Source organism: Lissotriton helveticus, chromosome 8 (genome assembly GCF_964261635.1).
Source record: "Lissotriton helveticus chromosome 8, aLisHel1.1, whole genome shotgun sequence".
NCBI classification, from domain to species: Eukaryota; Metazoa; Chordata; class Amphibia; order Caudata; family Salamandridae; genus Lissotriton; species Lissotriton helveticus.
The window spans coordinates 281,449,628-281,471,652 of NC_136069.1; the positions used below are offsets into that span (position 1 = coordinate 281,449,628).

Sequence of the window (22,025 nt, forward strand, 5' to 3'; positions counted from 1 at the left end):
GGTAAAAGAATTGCACCACAAAGGTCAGCATCTCCAGCTATGTGACACTTAACGCATCTGATCAAAAAACAATATGAGACTATGCAAAAATCACAACTAACGTTTCTCGCCCTGACCTTTTATTTTTTTATTAAAAAATAGGTATTTCACTCGATTGAGTCGGGGAACATCAGGCAACTCCCTATTCAAGAACCATTTTTTCAATTCTCAAAGATGAGGACAAACACACATCCACAAGGACCGCACTTACCGGCCAGGAAGAGGCATAGTCATTGTACACAAAGACACCCTCCGCCTCACAACTAGCACCGACGACCATTCACCTGACATGGAACACCTCCATTTGCAGACCAACCCGGATGCAACCCTCCGCGGTACCCTCATGTACAGACCTCCCGGATCCGTCCCCCGCACACAACATCAAAGAACTCTTCACCAGGATCAAAGAATTCGCCAGAACCTGCATAGACATCCCTTCTCCCAAGATCTCTGCGACAACCTCGCCACCTTTTTCCACTGCAAGATTTTAGACATCTACGACAGCGTTGTAATCTAGGTCCCACCCTCTCCAACCACAACCACCACACCCAAAGGCTGCAGATCCCAGCCCACACTGCTCAACTGGACCAACCTCACCGCCAACGACACCCTAAGAATCATGAAAGCCATCCACTCTGGGACTCCCTCGGATCCCTGCCTCCACCAGATTTTCAACCGAGCAGGTGCCGCCATCGAACTGTGCTGCACCATCAACTGCTCCATCGAATCCGCCATCTTCCCTGAAGACTAGAAACACGCAGAGATCAACCCTGTGCTGAAGAAACCTTCAGTTGACCCTACGAACCTCAAGAACTACACAACAATATCTCTGCTACGCTCCCCATCCAAAGGCATCGAGAAGACTATCAACTCCCAACTGACAGAATTCATCTAAACAAACCACACCCTAGACCCCTCCCACTCTGCCTTCAGGAACAACCACAGCATTGAAACTGCACTCCTCGCTCCTACTGACAACATCCACATTCTTCTCGTCCGAGGCAAAACCTCAGCCCTCATCCTCCTGAACTTCTTTGCCGCCTTTGACACAGTCTCCCACGCCCTCTGCACAAGACTCCACAACACTGGCATCTGCCGCAAAGCTCTAGAGAGGATACACTCCTTCCTCACTGGTCGAACCCAGAGAGTCAAACTCCCACCATTCTCCTCGAATCCTACAGAGATCCGCTGTGGAGTCCCGCAGGGCTCCTCCCTGAGCACCAACCTCTTCAACATCTACACTGCCCCGCTCAAAGCCATCGTCAGAAACCACAGAGCCAACATAGTCTCCTATGCTGATGACTAACAACTGGTTCTCTCCCTCACCGACAGACCTACAACTGCCAAGAGCAACTTCCACAACAGGATGAATGCAGTAGCCGCGTGGATGAAGGAGAGCTGCCTAAAGCTCAACTTGGATAAAACAAGTCCTCATCCTGGGCTCCACCCTCTCTGCTTCGGACGACTCCTGGTAGCCAGCCGCTCTCTGACCCACCGCCCACACCCACCGACCACGCACATAATCTCTGCATCATCCTGGACTCCTCTCTCTCTATGAACCGCCAAATCAAAGCAGTATTGCCCTCCTGCTACGACACACTCCGCCTACTCCGAAAGACCTTCAAATGGATCCCCATTAAGTCAAATAGAACTGTCACCCAGGCATTAGTCATCAGCAAGCTCGACTACGGCAACAAACACTACTCAGGCACGACACAAAAACTCCAAAAGAAATTGCAGCGCATCGAGAACGTCTCCGCCAGACTTATCCTGGACATCCGCCGCCGAAACCACATCTCCAGTCATCTGAGAGACCTCCACTGGCTCCCGATCAACAAAAGAATCACCTTCAAGCTCCTCACACACGCCTACAAAGCCCTGGAAAACACTGGAACTGAATACCACAACCACCGCCTCTCCTTCAACAGGACAACCAGACAACTCCGGTACACCCATCTGGCCCTGGCCACTATCCCATGGATCCTCAAGACATGGGCTGGAGGAAGATCCTTTCCTACCTCAAGACGAAGACCTGAATTTTCGACTGATCTGCAGCACCCCTCTCCCCATAGCACCTTGAGACCCTTACTGATGAGTAGTTGCGCTTCATAAGAACCCTGATTGATTGACAGTTTTTCCCTAAGGTGATCCCACATTTACACAATAACCAAGCAGTCCAGCTAGCAGCCTTCTTTCAGCAGCCAGAGACATGCAGAAAGAACCCTCCCTACACTGGATGTCAGAAGGGCAGTAATGTTATGCCTAAAAAAAAAAAACATTACAGGAAAGGAAACAGTTCTTTGTCTCATTCTCACCTACAACCATAGGTGCACTGGTCACAAATCAAACCATCGCAGAATGGATAGTACTCCCCATCTAAATATGCTGCAAGACAACAGAGGTACGGCTAGAAGGGAGACCAAGAGCATACGTCACTAGGAAAAAGGGGTGCCATTGGCTTTTATGGAAATTGCATCTGAAATCCTATTTGCATAGCAGCAACTTGGTCATCAGTACATACATTTACGAGGCACTTTTGTGTAGACATTCAAGTGAACAGGGAGGCAAGAGCAGGGCAGAATGTCTCACAACACCGATTTGCAACTATACACTTGCTTCAACCCAACCTCCTGATTAATGGTAGGTAGTACCATCTCATAATCACTGCACAGCATGTAAATCCATAACTGATTCATGCTGCAAAATAAAATGGTTACCTGTAAAACTTTTGCAGTTTGAAGAATTTTCTGGATTCACATCCAGCCTTCCCAACCCCCGTTCAAGATATGTGAGTTTTTCAAACCGGGTGAAGCAACCATACAAGCACAGAATATTTTATGAAGCCCTATTGAAAGGCAGGTCACCAAAAAGGGAAAAAAGAATCTAAATATGGTGACCACACACTGGGGTTTGTCGGACTTCATAGGGATGTGTTAAGCCCGCCTACTAGTCGACGCCCAGTATTAGAAAGAAAGAAAACATATTTTTGATCTAACCACTACGAGATGGAATAACGTGCAGCATGAGAACCCAGAACATTTGTTACTCAGGGAAAAATCTTGATGGCACATTTAATTGCTGTTTTCTCTCTGGCTGGCTGCCATGCTCTGGATTTTTAGTCTCTTTCAGGCTCATTTCCTTTTAAACTGATGGGTGTGGAGCAAGGAACTGATGGAGTGGTGATTAGGTCGCAGGATTGACTGGGGTGCTTGAGACTGAGAAGATAGTGGTGTTGGGAGTTGTTTAACCCCTTCCATGCTCATGACGAGCTCAGCTCGTCATGGCATGCACCTCTCAGGTGCTCATGACGAGCTGAGCTCGTCATGACCACACCCGTTTTCGTTGCTGTCCAGCACAGCAGGGGAAACTCTTAAGCAGCGATGTGGTTAAGGCGCTGGTTGCAAGATGCGGCTAATGGTGATGTGAGGTGCCAGTTGCATAGTCTGGATTGAGATTATGCCTAAGAGTTGCTTGTATTTCTTACATCCTATGAATTAACAGTCCCAATAACACTCCTGGAACACTTCAACTGTTCAGTACTATTTAAAAGAAATTGCATAGTTAATGATGTTGAAAAAGACTTCAAGTGTTTTAAGCAGTCTCGGATGCTACAACACCTTCCCAAACCCACATGACATCATCAGTGATGTTAGAGGATGTGAGCCTATAAAAAAGAATAATGCTGGAAAGCTCGCGTAACAGGTAAGTAACTTTTCTTTTATTTCAAATAAATGTCTAATTCTGTAATATAGGCAGTGCATGATTTGATTTTCTTTTGTTTTAATTTATACCTAGAATTACATTTAATGTTTTCACTAATGGATAAAGTGCCCAATGGAATAGAGCCCATGCTTAAAGATCTGGAAGAACATATTGTTAGTGCTGGATTAGCTGATATGGTTGCAGCTGCTGAAACAATAACTACTGTGAGTAACCCAAGTGACATGCTTCTTAGAAAAGCAGATTTTAACAGCTGTTTAATTTACCTTTTGCTGAAAAATGTAATTATGTATTGTAGTTTACATATTAAAATCAGATGGTAGCATGTTTAATCCTGATAGAATGTGAAACGGAGTATCGAACAATTGGCATGTTAGTTTTTTTATTTGCTGTTTTATTAGTAGTTTTAATGAACATTTGATATCTTGTTTACAATTTGTGATTTGTGGTCTGATCTCACTAGATTTATAGTAACACATGGAATGCATTTTTCCTAAAAGTAAATGTGTAAGAGGGTGTGGTAAAGGTGTCCATGAAGACAGCTGCTTCTCCCAGACTCTATGACAGACTCAGAATTGAACATAAAATAGATTTATTGATAGGGGCCCACACAGGGTGGGGATCCTGTGGTGCACTGCCACTGCATGGGAGGATTCCCTCCCCATCAGTCGTGCAACAGGATGAGAACCCCTACTCTCTGCTGGTTGCGTATGAGTTATACACTTTGTACGAGAGCCAAGTTACCCTGCACAGTGGTGAGATCCTATTCTCAAACTAAAGGGGGAAAATGGCACTAGGTGAACATTGTGTGGAGAGGTAAAGTGGAAGCATAATATGAGCGAGTTTGCAAGACTACAGGTGCATCCAGCAGAGTTGGAAGGGCTGAGTATCAAGAGGGGTACTGGTGATGAAATCTGGCTAGAGCAAGTCTTCAACATTCTGTGACTATCATCTGTAGAGTGGAGAGGCTGCATGTGTGGTCCATGGAGGGATCGTCAGTGAGGGCCATTGCATCCATTTAAAAGTTAACATGAAATTAGAACAGTTAACTGCTAGCGAAAAGAGCCAAGGAAAGTTGCCATTTTTTAAATGGGCAAATGGGAACCAAAAGGGAAACCTCACTTTTGGAAGTAGAGTATTGTAGAACAAATTATGACCTGGACTGCTTTTGAGGGCAGTGTCTGGCAGCTGATAATTATCAGCATCTCCATCAACACTGAATACTAGCTGGTAAACCGATTTCTAGCACTTAGCGCAAGGGAGCTGTGGGAAGATTGTTTTTTTGTTTTCTGGACCAGAAGGTGTAGGGACCTTCTAATTTAATTGTGCATCACATATGTAAGTGGGCCTTTTTAGCAACCTATTATTAAAGCCCTTTTCTGTTTATAAAGTACTGAACATTCAAGTTATGCTTCACTTGAAGTTTTATTCTTGAAGGTGGTGCTGATTGGGACCTAAGAGCACCTGATCCCTTATTCGCTTGCACATTTGCACGCTCCTGGGGGACTTAAATGCCATTGGCCTATAGGCGCAAGGGTATACCCCAATGGAATGGGAATCTGGGTCCAACTTCAGCTGTAGATGCATGATCGCCCAAAAACCCTCTTCTCTTACCACTTGACATTTAATGACTAAAGACTTGCTCTGGGTTTAAACTGATGATACTCTGTGGTGGCACTCTTCAAGAGCATTTCCTCATGGGATAATTTGGGGAAATCTCTCCTCGGTTGCTTTGTTTATTTTGTTCTCTCTCCACTTCAATCTTCCTCCATCGTGCTCCGTGATGAGCTGCAGGAACATCCATGCAGATTTGGATGTAATATATACAATGATACCTTGGTTGTTTTGAAGCTTTCCCTTATTCCCTGAACATGGTATATTGGGGAGGATTATGTTAGTGAACTGTTCGTTATCTGTTTGCCATAATTGGTGGGCTTTGATCATGGTTAATATTTTTTGATCATCAAAATATTTACACCTAAAGTTTTGACTACTTTTTTCTTCCATAAGAGTGTCAAATGCTAAAAAAGTAATATAATTCTCTGTTCTCAAGCAGTTAGTATTTGCGCATATGACTGAAATGACCTTGATCTCTGGAAATGTGTGTCCCTGAGTATTCTGGAAGAAACTTATGTTCGAGGCATGTGGGCTGCTGAATTCATATCTGTGCATAGATCGCCGCCTAGTGTTGGGTCCGGATGATTGCACTTTGTTGTCTTGGAAGAGTCTTCGAAGTATCACGAGATAGGTGACTCCTCCCCTGGACTACAGTGCGCATGGGCATCCTTTCCATGCTCAGATTGTTTTTTTCCGCCATTGGGTTCGGATGCAAACTCCTTCTCTCCAACTCTGAATCGAAACAAACCTTTTCTAAAGGCCAAAAGGCCTTCGACTTCGGCAGTATTGTTCTCGTTCGGTACCTATCTACTCAATCCAACCTTCCATCTCGAATCGGTCATCGACGCGGGCCGTTGGGCCTTTTCGACGCCACGTGAGCCGACCGTCGATGGAAAGAACCCCCTTCAAAAGGTGCCCACAATGCAACTCAAAGTTCCCCCATACTGATAAACACTCAGTATGCAACAAGTGCCTTTCCCCAGACCATAGGGAAGAAACCTGCCCGGCCTGCACCCAGTTCCGGTTGGAAAAAAACATACGGATCCGACGGGCCGCTAAGCAAGAAATGCAGCGACAGGCACCGGAACCCGACAACTTCTTCGATGATGACCAGGACCTACCGGACGCTCAAGACTCGGACCTAGAGATCGTCACAGTCGAGGACTACTCCGTTGACGAACTCCCGTCAGGCCAAATCGTGAGTACACTGCCCCAGACACCTATTGACCCCTCACCAAAGGCTCAAGTCGAGGCATCGCCAACTGGCCTTAGCCAAGATCATTAAAGACTTTCGACAGCCCCGCCTTCCGGCTCGGCTCCGAAAACGAAACAGAAACCGAAACCTTCAGACACCCCAGGGCCTTGTAACGTTGCCCGGAAGAAGGTTCCAGAGCTAAAAAAGGTCACCGACCCAAAGAGCGTCGATCCAAAAAAGGCCCTACAGCCAAAGAGCGTCGAGCAGAAAAAGACTGTCGACCCCGCAAAGGCCGCCCAGCCAAAAGCCGTCGACCCCAAAAAATCGGTCGAGCCGAGCAAGGGAGCGCAGCCTAAGAGCGCCGAACCAAGGAAGGTTGCCGTCCCAACCAAGCCTGCGGTTCCGAAAACCGTCGACCCGGCATCCGGTGCTGTACCGAAGCCATTGAAGCCGGACAAACCTGTCGACCAAAAAGTAACAGCTCCGAGAACACCGGTCGATCCAAAAAAGACCGTTGATCCGGTGAAAGACACTCACCCAAATAAGCCTACGGAGCCCAAACAACGTGTCGACCCGAAAGTTCCCTTCGACCCGAAACAACGAGTCTAGCCTAAATCAGGGCCCGAGCCGAAAAAATCAAGTAAAACACCAAAGGTCGTCGACAAACCTGCCTCTGTCGACCCGAAAAGGTCCAAGCCGAAACCCAGGACTGTAGAGGAAGAACTATTCCACCCAGATCCATCCGAGGACCAGGCAAAGATTTACATTAACACAGACACTGGTAAATTTACCATGCTGCATAGGAAAAAGAGACCTTTGGACTTTGCACCTGATTCACCTATCCCACTCAAGAAAAAGGACTTTGGCAAATCTCCCACTAGACCCTCACTCCCTTTCCAACCTATTATGCCCTCCACACCACTTGCACCTACCTCACCTTCTAACCATGATGACGATGAGTGGGACACAGGGTATGTACCACAGCCCCTATATGACTTTCCTCAAGATCCAGATCAAGAGGAACCTTGGGAGTAGCCAACAGATCCTTATGATACACATCCTATCCCTGATGTGCCCACTTAACCTACTAAACCATCACCCACTGATGACACAGTAGTGTTTAACCAACTCATAGACAGGGCAGCGCAATTCCACAATGTGGACATGCACAGTGACCCTGTAGAAGAGGACTTCCTCTTTGACACTTTCACTACTCCGGAGAAAAGTGTCAAAACACTTCCAATGTTGAAGGGAGTTCTAAAACATGCCCCTGACATATTCAAAGACTCAGCCAGGGCACGGGTAATCAATCCCAGAATAGAAAAAAAGTATAGACCGGCTCCTACAGACCCCACCTATATCAAGGGCCAGCTGCCACTAGACTCCCTAGTGGTTGCTAACGCACGAAAAAGAGCCTACTCTCAGACTACAGGGGAAGCACCTCCCCCTGATAAAGAGTCCAAAATCCTAGAGGCATTGGGCAAAAGGGTGGCGGCACAGGCATCCAATTCTTGGAGAATTGCTAACACACAGGCACTACTGGCTCGTTACGATCAGCTTGAGAGCCTTATGCAACATTTGCCCGAGCCGTTCAAAGCGCAAGCAAATGATCTTATTCAGGAGGGCAAGTTCATCTCCAATGCCTCCATTAAATGTGCGCTGGACGCTGCAGACACCGCAGCTAGATCCATTAATACTAGTGTCCTCCTCCGCAGACATGCATGGCTGCGGGTTTCAGGTTTTAAGAATGAGGTGCAGTCCACCATTCTCAACCAACCCGTCAACCCAGATTTTTTATTTGGTCCTGCGGTCGACACCATCTTGGACAAAATGAAAAAGGACGCGGAAACTGCAAAATCCATGGGTGCACTGCAATTTTTGCAACATAGGGACTCCTTTCGGTGCTCCTCATACAGAGCAAACACACGAGGAAATGCTTCACAAACATCTACCTCCTACAAGGGTAACACACAAGGTTCCTTCACAAAGAACACCAACAGAGTTGGTTACAGAGGTAACAATCCTAAGGGAAGAGGGCGGGGAGGCAATAACACCAGAGCCTCCGCCACCACAAAACAGTGACTTCATTACGCTGCCTCCGCAACACTTAACACCAGTCGGAGGCAGACTACAACCGTTCCTACCTATCTGGCACACAATCACCACAGACAGGTGGGTAAGAGAAATTATCCAGTCTGGTTATTGCCTAGAACTGACTTCTACGCCACCAAACATACCACCCAGACATCGTCCTATGTCCATAGAACACATCACCCTACTTCAACAAGAGGTGAAAAGCATGCTGGAAAAGGGGGCCATAGAGCCAGTCCCTTTCCTCCAGCAAGGGACAGGAGTATACTCCCTATACTTCCTTATTCCCAAAAAGGACGGTTCCCTCAGACCAATATTGGACCTCAGACCCCTAAATCAATACATACTGTTGGAGCACTTCCATATGATCACACTACAGCAAGTGCTCCCGTTGCTACAACAAGGAGACTTCCTAGCAACACTGGACCTCAAGGACGCGTACTTCCACATACCCGTCCATCCAGCCCACAGAAAATACCTCAGGTTCACAATAGAAGGGCAGCACTACCAATTCAAGGTTTTGCCCTTCGGGGTTACCACGGCTCCAAGAGTCTTTACAAAATGCTTAGCGACAGTAGCAGCGCATCTTAGGAGGCAGCACGTCCATGTGTACCCTTATCTGGACGATTGGCTAATACAAGCAAAATCGTACCAAGAGTGTGCAGCACACACGTCCCACACTATCCAGTTGCTACACAGCCTAGGCTTTTCAATCAACTACACAAAATCGCATCTGCAACCTTCCCACATACAGCAATACCTGGGAGCCACTATAAAAACCTCAGTGGCAAAGGCGTACCCAAACACAGCAAGGATAGCCAGCATGCAGATACTCATCCGCAAATTCTTGCCACAGCACTCCCTGCCAGCCCAAGTTTTCATGCAGCTCATAGGCATGATTGCCTTCTGCATATTCATTGTCCCCCATGCCAGACTTCAAATGCGCCCGTTACAGGAATGCCTAGCACGGCAATGGAACCAGGCTCGTGGACACCTAAAAGACCTAGTGTTGGTGGACAGTCGCACACACAAATCTCTGCAGTGGTGGAACCCACAAAACCTTTCCAAGGGGCGACTGTTCCAAGAGCCGGTTCCACAACTAGTACTAACAGCGGACGCATCACTAACAGGCTGGGGAGCCCATCTCCTTCAGTACACAGTGCAAGGGCTCTGGACAAACAAACAAAGAAGGCTGCATATCAATCAACTAGAATTGATAGCGATCTTCCTAGCCCTAAAAGCCTTTCAAAAATACGTGCACACCAAGACGGTGTTGATCCGGACGGACAACATGACCGCAATGTACTATATCCAGAAACAGGGAGAAACCCACTCTCCACAGCTGTCCCATCTGCCGCAGAGCATATGGAAGTGGGCAATTCCAAAGAACATCTCTCTCCTAGCAAAACACCCCCCCAGGGAAGGACAATCAGATTGCCGACCTGCTCAGCAGGCACAGCCAACAAATACACGAATGGGAGATTCACCCCCAAGTTCTCCAACCATTCTTCGAGGAATGGGATCACCCAGAGGTAGACCTCTTTGCCACAAAAGAAAACTCCAAATGCCAGTACTTTGCCGCCAGATTCCCACATCCGTTGTCACTGGGCAATGCGATATGGATGAACTGGTCAGGCAGATTTGCGTACGCTTTTCCCCCAGCACCGTTGATCCCGCTGGTGGCACGCAAACTGCGACAACACTCACTCAGCCTGATCCTGGTTGCTCCCACATGGGCGAGAGAACCATGGTACACAACGTTCCTAGAACTTTCAGTAGTTCCTCATCAAAAACTATGCCTTGCTCCACATCTTCTCACTCAGAACCATGGAGAAATAAGACACCCAGATCCCAATCAACTGAACCTAGCGATCTGGCTCCTGAGGTCTTAGAGTTCGGTTACCTTAACTTGCCCCCAGACTGCATGAACATCATTAGGGAGGCAAGGAAACCAACCACACGAGCGTGCTATGCAGCAAAATGGAAAAGATTTGTTATTTACTGCAGCAATAACCAAATCAACCCATTAGACGCTTCCATTCAGAACATTATATGCTACCTGCTGCACTTACAAAGATGTAACTTAGCATACTCTTCCATTCGACTACACCTCGCTGCTATAGCAGCATACCTTCAGAACAGGCAACACCTTTCGCTGTTCAGGCTACCAGCAATTAAAGCATTTATGGAGGGCTTAAAAAGAGTGATCCCTCCAAGGCACCCTCCTTCCCCAGTCTGGAATCTAAATATAGTGCTTACCAGACTCATGGGACCTCATTTTGAACCTCTACACTCATGCGAATTGCAATTCCTAACGTGGAAGGTCGCATTCTTAGTTGCCATCACCTCACTCAGAAGAGTGAGCGAATTACAAGCACTGACAATTCAAGAAACCTTCATGCAGGTACATGCTAACAGGGTAGTTCTTCGAACAAACCCTAAATTCATGCCTAAAGTCATATCCAACTTCCATATTAATCAAGCAATAGAACTGCCAGTATTCTTTCAGAATCCACAAACAGTAGCTGAAAGAGCCCTGCACACACTAGACGTTCGAAGAGCTCTACTATACTATGTGGACAGAACTAAATCCTTTAGGAAAACAAAGCAACTGTTTGTTGCTTTTGCACCACAGCACAAGGGAAATCCTATTTCAAAGTCAGGAATAGCCAGATAGATAGTTAAATGCATTCAAATATGTTATCTAAAAGCTAAACGCACTTTAACAGTCCCCCCTAGAGCACACTCTACACGGAAAATGGGGGCATCCATGGCTTTCCTAGGAAATATTCCCCTCGAAGACATCTGTAAGGCAGCCACATGGTCCACCATACACACTTTCACTAAACACTACTGTGTAGACGTGCAAGCAAAACAGCAAGCTGATGTAGGCCAGGCTGTCCTCAAAACTCTTTTCCAAACTGCTGCAGCTGGCACAGGTGGCCACCGCTAGAGGAGATACTGCTATTCTGTCTATGCACAGATATGAATTCAGCAGCCAACATGCCTCGAACGGAATATGCTACTTACCAGTATGCATCTGTTCTTGGCATGTAGAGCTGCTGACATTCATATCGCCCGCCCTCCTCCCCGGCGCCTGTCGCAGCTGCAGCATTATCTCTAGAATGGACATCTCTTACTTTCCTATCTCTACCTCTGCCACAATGGCGAAAAACAATCTGAGCATGGAAAGGATGCCCATGCGCACTGTAGTCCAGGGGAGGAGTCACCTATCTTGTGATACTTCGAAGACTCTTCCAGGACAACAAAGTGCAATCATCCGGACCCAACACTAGGCGGCGATCTATGCACAGATATGAATGTCAGCAGCCCTACATGCCAAGAACAGATGCATATTGGTAAGTAGCATATTCCATCTAGAGAGAGGATTTGAAGGGCTTTAAATGCTTACCTACTCTCATAAATATTAAGGGTTTTTGGTTTATAGCCAAACATTAAATGTTGCTGAACATCTCCAACAGCAAGATCAAATTAAAAGAATAGTATTCTGACCTCCGCTAAGTCAACAGCTCTTTTTTTTAAATGTTTTACTAATTTCCTATTTCACTTGCTAATTCATTACTTGCATTTACTTACTTTTATTACTTGCTATTACTTCCACTGGGAACAATATAATATTGGCTTCAGATATCTTGTGCATGTTTTTGTCCTTAAATCAACTTGACCAACACTACAGTTAAATCGGGTCTGATCACCCCAATCATAAAGAGGTTTAGCTTGGACTAAAACATTCTTCCTAATTCCAGGCTGACTGGAAACCTGACTTGACCTTGGCAAACAATTGTCAAATTTGTCTTTCTTCCAAGATCATCTTCTACATAAATTAACGAGAACTGCTAGCTAGTCTAGTTTTCGGTCAGGTTTCAGCAGACAGGAACGCAGAAAATCTTTGACAACATCCCCTACGTCATAAATGAATGAGAATCTTGCTTCTGGCCATAGAATCCTGACTGAGTGGCATAAATGTAGAATGTTCCCACGCATGTGCGGGGCACCCTGGAATTCTTTCTTTTAAATATTTAGATGTAATCTGTAGCTGGATGTAGACACCTCTATGTCTTTAGTCTGGTGACATCTCCGTAACTAGCAAGACAGGCCTCTTTTTACTGCATTGTTCTAATTCCGAGAAAAAAAAATCAATGCACTGAGACCACATTGCAGTGCCTAACTGGAGACCATGCTTTACACTATCTAAAATAACCTGTAACCTATATTAGAGAAGATAAAAAATGAAGGAAAAGCTAACTGCCAGGTGAAAAGTGCAGAGATTGCAGTGAACAGCATTGTTACTTTAAGAATTCAGCATCCTACCCTTCCCTGTTTGCCTCATAGTCTCAGGGTTTTTTTCTGGCTCATGCTGATTATCTCAGAACACTCTCTGGGCTACTTCACCCACTTTTTTTCTCAGTTTTTTCGTAAATTGTATGACATTTGTGTTTCACTTCATGTCATTTAGGACAGCTAAAATGTTCACCCATTTTTACTATCCGACAGAAGTTTTTCACTGGAATGCCATCCCTTTTCGTGAAATGCCTTCATGTGAATGAAAATAAGCTTCTTCAGACCCTTGCACTGTTTGTGTGATCGGTCTTCCTGCCTCACATTCAGTAGAAGAATACACATTTTGTCAAACAACCCACAAAAAGAGCCCTTAAAGATGAGGAGGGCATTTGCTTCGGAGTGAGGCTTGAGAACTTGCAAGCAGAAAAAGGAAAATTGAAAAGAGAGCTAAAAAAAAGCCTCTCTTCTGACACCAAACCCTCTTGGGCGGGGGTGGGGTGTGGGGTGGGCGGACTCCCACAGAAGGAGATCTAAAGAGAGAAGGTAGAAAGCACATTGCCACCACCCTTGTCTACCCCGTCATACCCGAGAGAACTGGCCTACGTTGAGACGGGTATTGTCACCAGCCTGCTCGCTGTCGAACTACAACAATAGCACCACCTGATGTTGACTCTAGAACCACAGGTACAGTTTCTTCCATTGGTTGCTGTCAAGAATGACACCACACCATCAGCGTCGAAAACAGTCACAATTCCACAATTATCGGCGGCGAGACCGTTTTTGAATCAGTGGTAGAAGTGGGCGGGGACGGAAGGGCACGGCGTGCCCCTACTTAAAAAAAATATTTCAGTCCGTTCCCCTACTTCTTTCTTTTAAAGAAGCATCCCGGGACAGCAGGAATAGTTGTACTTTATTAAAACAATACCTTTTTCATTCAGCTTGTGTGGTGGCCCAGGGGCTGCTCGCACTTCTCTGTTGAGCTCCAGAGGCTGCAGCAGCCCCTCCCTGAATTCTCACATGCTGAGGGCAGGCCCATTGTCATTCCGATTGAGGCTGATTATCTCCTTTGGAATGACAATGCGCCCGCCCTCTGCCTGCCTTTTTGCATAGCATGTGCCAGACAAAGCCGTTAGGTCTCGCCTGTGTGAGCCATTATAAATGGCAATGGTTTTCAGCAATGCTTCACAGCATCAGTGATTCAATCCAGGGTGGCTAAAGTAAAAATATAATAATATGAAAGCCTTCGACATGGCACCTGTGTATATTTATAGGCACACGCACCATACATGTGAGCCCCTACAAAATTACGTGTTGCTTTAAAAACCTTTTTATTACTGATCCAAGTTGTACCAGGTAACTAAAAAAATGAATGTGCAAAGGTGTGTTTTTTTTTGTAAGTGAACAGGGGTGGGGGGGCACCGCAGCAAGACAGTAGGGACGCAGGAGCAACAGATGGAGAGAGCTGAAGGGGACACAAAAGCAAGAGTGGAAAGGAAGGGGAAAAAGCAATTCAAGGATTGGTGGAAAGCAACACGGAGGCCACTTGTGGGCAAGTAATGGGGAGAAGCACATGGGCGAGCTCAAGAAAGAGGAGGGCCTAACAGAGGAGCTTTCCCCCAAACAGAGTACTGTGGGGAACTTGCCCCCTTGTGTAATTTGTCAATGTTCTACACAGAGTGAACTGGGCAGGAGCAGTGACGGGACAGAAGAGGCGACAGGAAAGGAGAGGTGATGGGGCAAGAGAGGTGACCGGGCAGGAGAAGTAATGGGCAGGAGAAGTGACAGGGCAGGAGAAGTGACAGGGCAGGAGAAGTGAAAAAGGCAGGAGCAGTGACGGGGCAGGAGCAGTGACGGGGCAGGAGCAGTGACGGGGCAGGAGCAGTGACGGGGCAGGAGCAGTGACGGGGCAGGAGCAGTGACGGGGCAGGAGCAGTGACGGGGCAGGAGCAGTGACTGGGCAGGAGCAGTGACGGGGCAGGAGCAGTGACGGGGCAGGAGCAGTGCCGGGGCAGGAGCAGTGACGGGGCAGGGGAAGTGACGGGGCAGGAGAAGTGACGGGGCAGGAGAAGTAAAGGGGCAGGAGCGGTGACTGGGCAAGAGCAGTGACGGGACAGGAGAGGCGACAGGAAAGGAGAGTTTACGGGGCAGGAGAAGTGACGGGACAGGAGCGGTGATTAGTCATGAGCAGGAGCGGTAACCGGGCAGGAGCAGTGAACGGATAGGGGCAGTGAACGGATAGGAGCAGTGAACGGGGCAGGAGAAGTGATGAGACAGGAGAAGTGATGAGACAGGAGAAGTGATCGGGCAGGAGCGGTGATCGGGCAGGAGTGCTGAAAGGGCAGGAGCGGTGAACGGGCAGGAGCGGTGATGGAGCAGGAAAAGTGATGGGGCAGGGGCAGTGACGGGGCAGGAGCAGTGACGGGCCAGGAGCTGTGACGGGCCAGGAGAGGCAACAGGAAAGGAGAGGTGACGGGGCAGGAGTGGTGACGGGGCAGGAGTGGTGACGGGGCAGGAGTGGTGACGGGGCAGGAGTGGTGACGGGGCAGGAGTGGTGACGGGGCAGGAGAAGAGACGGGGCAGGAGAAGGGACGGGGCAGGAGAAGGGACTGGGCAGGAGAAGGGACGGGGCAGGAGAAGGGACGGGGCAGGAGAAGCGATGGCGCAGGAGAAGCGATGGCGCAGGAGAAGGGACGGGGCAGGAGAAGTGATGGGGCAGGAGCGGTGATTAGTAATGAGCAGGAGCGGTAACCGGGCAGGAGCAGTGAACGGATAGGGGCAGTGAACCGATAGGAGCAGTGAACGGGGCAGGAGAAGTGATGAGACAGGAGAAGGGATGGGGCAGGAGCGGTGATCGGGCAGGAGCGGTGAACGGGCAGGAGCGGAGAACGGGCAGGAGCGGTGATGGGGCAGGAAAAGTGATGGGGCAGGGGCAGTGACGTGGCAGGGGCAGTGACGGGCCAGGAGAGTTGATGGGGCAGGAGAAGGGACGGGGCAGGAGAAGGGACGGGGCAGGAGAAGGGTCGGGGCAGGAGCGGTGGTTAGTCATGAGCAGGAGCGGTAACCGGGCAGGAGCAGTGAACGGATAGGGTCAGTGAACGGATAGGAGCAGTGAACGGGGCAGGAGAAGTGATGAGACAGGAGAAGTGATGGGGCAGGAGCAGTGATCGGGCAGGAGTGCTGAATGGGCAGGAGCGGTGATGGGGCAGGGGCAGTGACGGGGCGGGGGCAGTGACGGGGCGGGGGCAGTGACGGGGCAGGGGCACTGACAGGCCAGGAGCAGTGACGGGCCAGGAGAGGCAACAGGAAAGGAGAGGTGACTAGGCAGGAGAGGTGACTAGGCAGGAGAGGTGACTAGGCAGGAGAGGTGACTAGGCAGGAGAGGTGACTAGGCAGGAGAGGTGACGGGGCAGGAGAGGTGACGGGGCAGGAGAGGTGACGGGGCAGGAGAGGTGACGGGGCAGGAGAGGTGACGGGGCAGGAGAGGTGACGGGGCAGGAGTGGTGACGGGGCAGGAGTGGTGACGGGGCAGGAGAAGTGACGGGGCAGGAGAAGTGACGGGGCAGGAGAAGGGACGGGGCAGGAGAAGGGACGGGGCAGAAGAGAAAACTGGAATGGCATGGTGAGCAAAAAAACAATGGATTTAGGCCCAGATCTCTGTACTGGGGTGAATGCATGACATTGTTCTACATGCTGCCCATCAGTTGTTCTTTTTGCTTTTGTCACCCCGAGTGGGACGGGTATGCCCAGACGCGGGTCCTGTGCTCTCCATGCCACTGGAAACAAGCTATCCTGGCTGATGAGGGCTGAAAGCCCAAAACGGGTCCTAGGATGCTTGTTTCCCGTCCAGGGAGGACCTGGCCTGGCAGTTCGGCCTGCACTGCTACCATTGGGCGCAGCATCAAGACTGATTTGCATATGGCTGGGTCCAAACTGGAATAGCATGGGGAGCAAAAAACTATGGATTTAGGCCCAGATCTCTGTACAGGGGTAAATGTATGACATTATTCTGCATTCTATCCACCAGTTGTTCTTTTTGCTATATTATGATTGAGCAGCTGGCTGGCTGACATGAATATGAAGGAGCCTTTGTGGGTTTCCTTGAGTCTAGATTCTCCTGAAGAGTCCCTTTCTTTTCTGAGCCCTCCTTAATACATGTGTACAGGAGGAGCCCTGTATTCATGTCCTCAATGTTTAAAACAAAAAATACTCATGGATTTCTGAACAATGAGAGTAAAGGTATTAAGGTAACATGTTGTTCCTGCTTATATTTTGCATGCTTTACATAAACCTGTATTCCCTATGAGTGTTTGCTTTTTCCTTAATTAAACCTCAAATACACGTTTATCCATTGTTTGAATTAAATAACGTTATAAGCGGTAACTGGTCAGTGAAATGCTAAACGTACAAAAAATTGGTATGTTTTGCTACTTCTAGCCACACCCCTGACTCCGCCCACTGATCCAATCTTCGGTTATTCCCGCCCCCTGATTCTCCACCCACAGTTCCCCTACTTTTTTTTCCCCACTTCGACCACTGTTTTGAATAGATAACTTGCCATCACTGGTAGGTGTCAGAGGTCAACTTCTATACTATTGACTTTCAGGTCACCTTTAAAACACTCCGCTTCAAGTAGATTGACGTTGAGGCCCTCTGTTGCTCGTGTTTTCTCTATTTCTTTAAAGGCACAGCATCTATTCTATCAGAAAGATTCATGTGGAGGGCGTGGCGAAGATGACGGCACGGTAGGACGCGACTCTCTGTCCCTCCGCCCCGCTGACTCTCTGTCCCTCCGCCCCGCTGACTCTCAGCTTTGTAGGAGCCCCATTCCCCGGTCTTTAAACTGTGGAAAACTGACCGGTACCAGCTTTTGCCTCCTCTGGCGTTACTTCAGGATCCTCTGATGACCGTGGTTGCGCTCCTCATTGGATTCATGTTGGGACCGCAGCGGAGCTCCCGCAGACAAGACGGCGGAGGGGGCAGCGTACGAGACGCAGCCTCGGTGAGCCTTGTGGCGGCGCAGAGCGGAGGAGATCCGGAGCACCTACTCGGCTTGAGGTGCTGCCCTGACTGCCTGCCAGGTGATCCTGTGACCACGCTGCCCTTACGCTGCTGGAACGCGAGGGAGGCCTTGCTGCCGGCCGGCTGAAAAGCCCGTCATTTTGCTGCCTTCCCTGATCTGGCCGGGCCCACGCGCTGGCAGCAGCGGACCCGGGAGCCTTGTGCTAAGTCTCTCAGTATCTGAGAGCGCTCCCGGTCTAGCGATCTGCCCTGCTGGTGTCTAATACTTTGCCCGGTGCGCTGACGGTGCATCTGGACCGCCCAAAAGGGGGTTCATCCTCAGCCTGCCATCTTGCCTCCTTCCGTGGCCTGGCCAAGCCTGCTGGGCTTTGATCTGGGGCTCGCGCCACGCGAAGCCTGAAGGAGCAACGGCCCTGACAGCCCACTCATCCTGACACAAGGACCGACGCTCAGCGCATCTGTGGACCGTCTGAAGGGCTCCGCGCCAACCAGCAGTTCACCGGTGAGTGTGGCCCTCTCCTGCGCCTTTGTCCATGCTTGCCTGACACAACTGCAAACTGCAGCGCCGGCGACGCCCGTGGCCTGGCATCGCCCGTAGGTGTGACTAACCGCCACTGGAACAGTGCTTAGCTGGCAATAACTGACAGACCCGCCATATTGTGTGCCCAGCTCTGTGGAGCGTGCGGGTCCAGCTGCAATCCACGCTCGAAGACCAGTGATCCCGACCAGCGGTGCACGAGGGGTTTTGCCCTGAGGCTGAGCAGTGAGGAAGTCCCCTGGAGCGCCGTGGCAGCCAGAGTTGTGAGCGGAAGGACAGAGACATAAGGGGGCAGGATAGCGCTAGACGGGCCCGCAGTCCATCTGGAGCGGCGATAGCAGGGTACCCAGGAGCCTGCTGGGGTGTGCCTGCAAGGGGGACAGCACCCTTCCCGCGCCACAAAGAGCCAGATAGCCGGTTCCCCAACGGCGGATCTGAGTGGCGCGCCTTTCCAGGCTTTGGGGCCCACCCGCACGATGGGTGCCCGCCCCTGAAGAAGCTGTGAGCCGCAAGCAGGAGGCGGTGTGGGTCCGGCCCAAGGAGACGAGAGCAGACTGAGTGGGGCAGCAGCTGTGAGCCAAGAATAAGGTGGGCACCTGGAGCTGAGCCTGTGCGCCATGGCTTCAGCACGTGTAAAGAAAGATAAGACACTGAAGGAGCTGCTCCAGAAGCAGTCCGGACCCACCTCCGGAGCGGCAGATGGTGACGAGGCCCCGGCCACCAAAGTCTTTATGTTAGAGCTTATTTCTGCCATCAAGGAGAACATACAGGACCTTAAGGGCCAGCTCTCGGCAGACCTCCGTGAGGTCCTACGGGATGTGGACGAAATCGGAGAACGCGTGGCCACACTTGAGGAACACGATGTTAGCCGGGAAGAAGAACTCCACCAGCTACAGCAAGACATGCTGCACCACCAGGAACAGCATCTTCATCTCCAGGTGCCTGCTGAGGATCTGGAGAATTGCTCCCGGCGGAACAACGTGCGGATCAGAGAGGTACCATGGCATGAAGAAGGGGATGATCTCAGGGCCTACGTCGGGGCGCTGTTCCAACAGATCCTGGGAGAGGACGATGCAGCCGATATCTGAATGGACCGGGTTCATAGGGTAGGTCTCCCCCGTGGAAACAAAACTCCGCCACGCAAGAAGAACCTTCTATCGAAAATGCAAGGCAAAGCCCATCAACCCAGCATGCAATTCTGAATTAGGGGGCATAGCTCTTGAGGTCATTCAATATGGACACTTGAATTTTTGACCAGAGAGTATATGAACTTTGTCAAAAAAGCCAAACATCCTATCACAAGACCCTCTTATGCTTTTATGTGGAACAGATTTGTCACATAGTATCTTAGTAACAATAATGATCCTATAAATTGTTAAGAGAATATAACCATGCCATAGTTACTTTATTTGGCTCATTCGTAACTTCAGTTTGCTTCTGTTAAAGTTAATCTTTTTCTGCTATTACAATGTACAGGAAAGGACCAAAACAAAGATCCATTTTTACTATGCCTTTCATAAAGGATTTCTTGGAAGGATTAAAAAAGACTTTTCTTTCAATTAGACATTTTCCTTGGGAGTTTTATCCAAAGTAACTAGTCCTCCATGTAAGCGCTTACATAAAGCCTCAATACAGCCCCTCTCTTGGACCTTAGCATTTTTAATAGCAATTACATCAGCAAGGTGAATTAGTGAACTTCAAGCTCTTTCCTCCATAGAACCATGCACAATTTTTTAGAGCAATAAGGTAGTGTTATGTACGTATCCTTCTTTCTTTACCTGAAGTTGTCTCAGATTTTCATATCAATCAGACAGCCTCACTTCCAGTATCTTTTATTATCCTTCATCTCCAGGAGAATGAGCCATTCATAGGTGTTAGAAGAGCTCTTAAATTTTATTTAGACAGAACCAAAGATATCCATAAAATGAACCAGTTAATTATTCTTTTTAAAAAAAATATATCTATTAACATTTTCTTAAGTACATAGCAAAGACATTGTTCAGTTGCAAAACGCAGCAGCACAACCACTACAACGGCAGCATCATACAAAAACAACCGTGATGGACAATCCAGCAACCTCATCATATACTTATACACCATTGTGGTCACTTTCTTGTTTCGCGGCCCGTACCCCCGCCATAGGAGATCACTGTGTATCCGACAGTGAGGGACCATAATGTGTAAGCCAAGGTTTCCATATTTTCCAGAACTTTTTGGGACAACCCCATACCTTAGAAGTCGTCTTTTCCACCCCAACATATACATATCCATGCTTTTTTTCCAATCTATTAAAGATGAGTTTGCCACTGCCCCCCACGCCTTAGCCAGGTCATGTTTTGCCACCACTAATCCTAATTGAGGTGGTTAACTTAAGTTTGGGGAGATCCATGTCAATGGATATTCCCAGTAAAAAAAACTGCGGGCTGAGCAGAACCGTCACACCCAGAACCGCACCTAGCTCTCCCACCAAAGTGTTCCAATACCTTTGGATCTGATGGTAGACCCACACTGTGTGGAAGAATGTGCCTATCGAAGCCCCACAGTGCAAGCAATCTGGGTTTCCCGCCTCCCTATGCGATGCAATAGCGCTCTGTCATAATATGCTCTATGCAAATACTTGAATTGAATCAGTCGGAGCCTAGACTTAATGGCTACCTCGCGGGGGTGCATCATCGCCATTTCCCAATCTAAGTCCCCCCAACTCTGACTCTCATTGTCTCTCAACTTCTGCAAAGTGTCTGGCTTGTTATTAATTAATGTCCTATACGTCCATGAGACAGCCTTCTCCGGTATCTCCCCCATCAGGAGTCGCCCCTCCAGCGGTGCAACCTCAGGGATGTCCGTGGTGTCTATATTTTGCGCACGGCACACATGGGTCAGCTGCAGGTATCTGTAGCGCTGAGTCTTATTCATGTCATATTCGGACTGAAGGTGTGAAAAGGTGACCAGTTCTTTATGATATAGTATGTCCTTAAGTTGAGATATGCCTAATAAGTCCCATTGTCGGAATCCTCGCAGTTTTGTGATTTCCGGAAGTCGGCTACTCACCCATAGCGGAGTTTCCCTGGTGACTCGGCCGTCCCATTTCATTTTTCGCTCAGGCTGTAACTACAATCTGTGTCTCTGTCAGGAGTTGTGCAGTACCACTACCCCCATACAAGTAGTGTGTGTGTGGGCGTTTGGCAAACCGTGTGTGTTCAAGTGCATAAGTGGGGTAATCGCTCTCCATATATTGCCATTCATTCACCACAATTAGATGGGCTGCCCAATAATACGCCCGAAGATCTGGCAGGGAAATCCCGTCATTGTACTGATTACGCTGCAACGTCGCCAGAGCTATCCTCGGCGGCTTCCCATCCCAAATAAACGTACGCAGTAACTCATCAATTTTATTGAACACCTCAACTGGTATAAGCTGGTACGTATTTTGCAGTACATAGAGGAATTTGGGGAGCACTATCATTTTATACAGTGCAGCCCTACCTAGCAACGTCAGTGGCAGAG

The 22,025-nt window shown here is 48.7% G+C and overlaps 1 protein-coding gene across 1 annotated transcript in view; it reads left to right on the forward strand.

The window, feature by feature from the left end:
* Nucleotides 1-22,025, forward strand: part of CUL5 (cullin 5) — a 778,902-nt gene that overhangs the window by 393,837 nt on the left and 363,040 nt on the right. Inside the window, exon 9 of the mRNA XM_078657044.1 lies at nt 3,835-3,965. Coding sequence (XP_078513170.1) covers nt 3,835-3,965 — 131 coding nt within the window. The remainder of the gene's footprint in view (nt 1-3,834; nt 3,966-22,025) is intronic.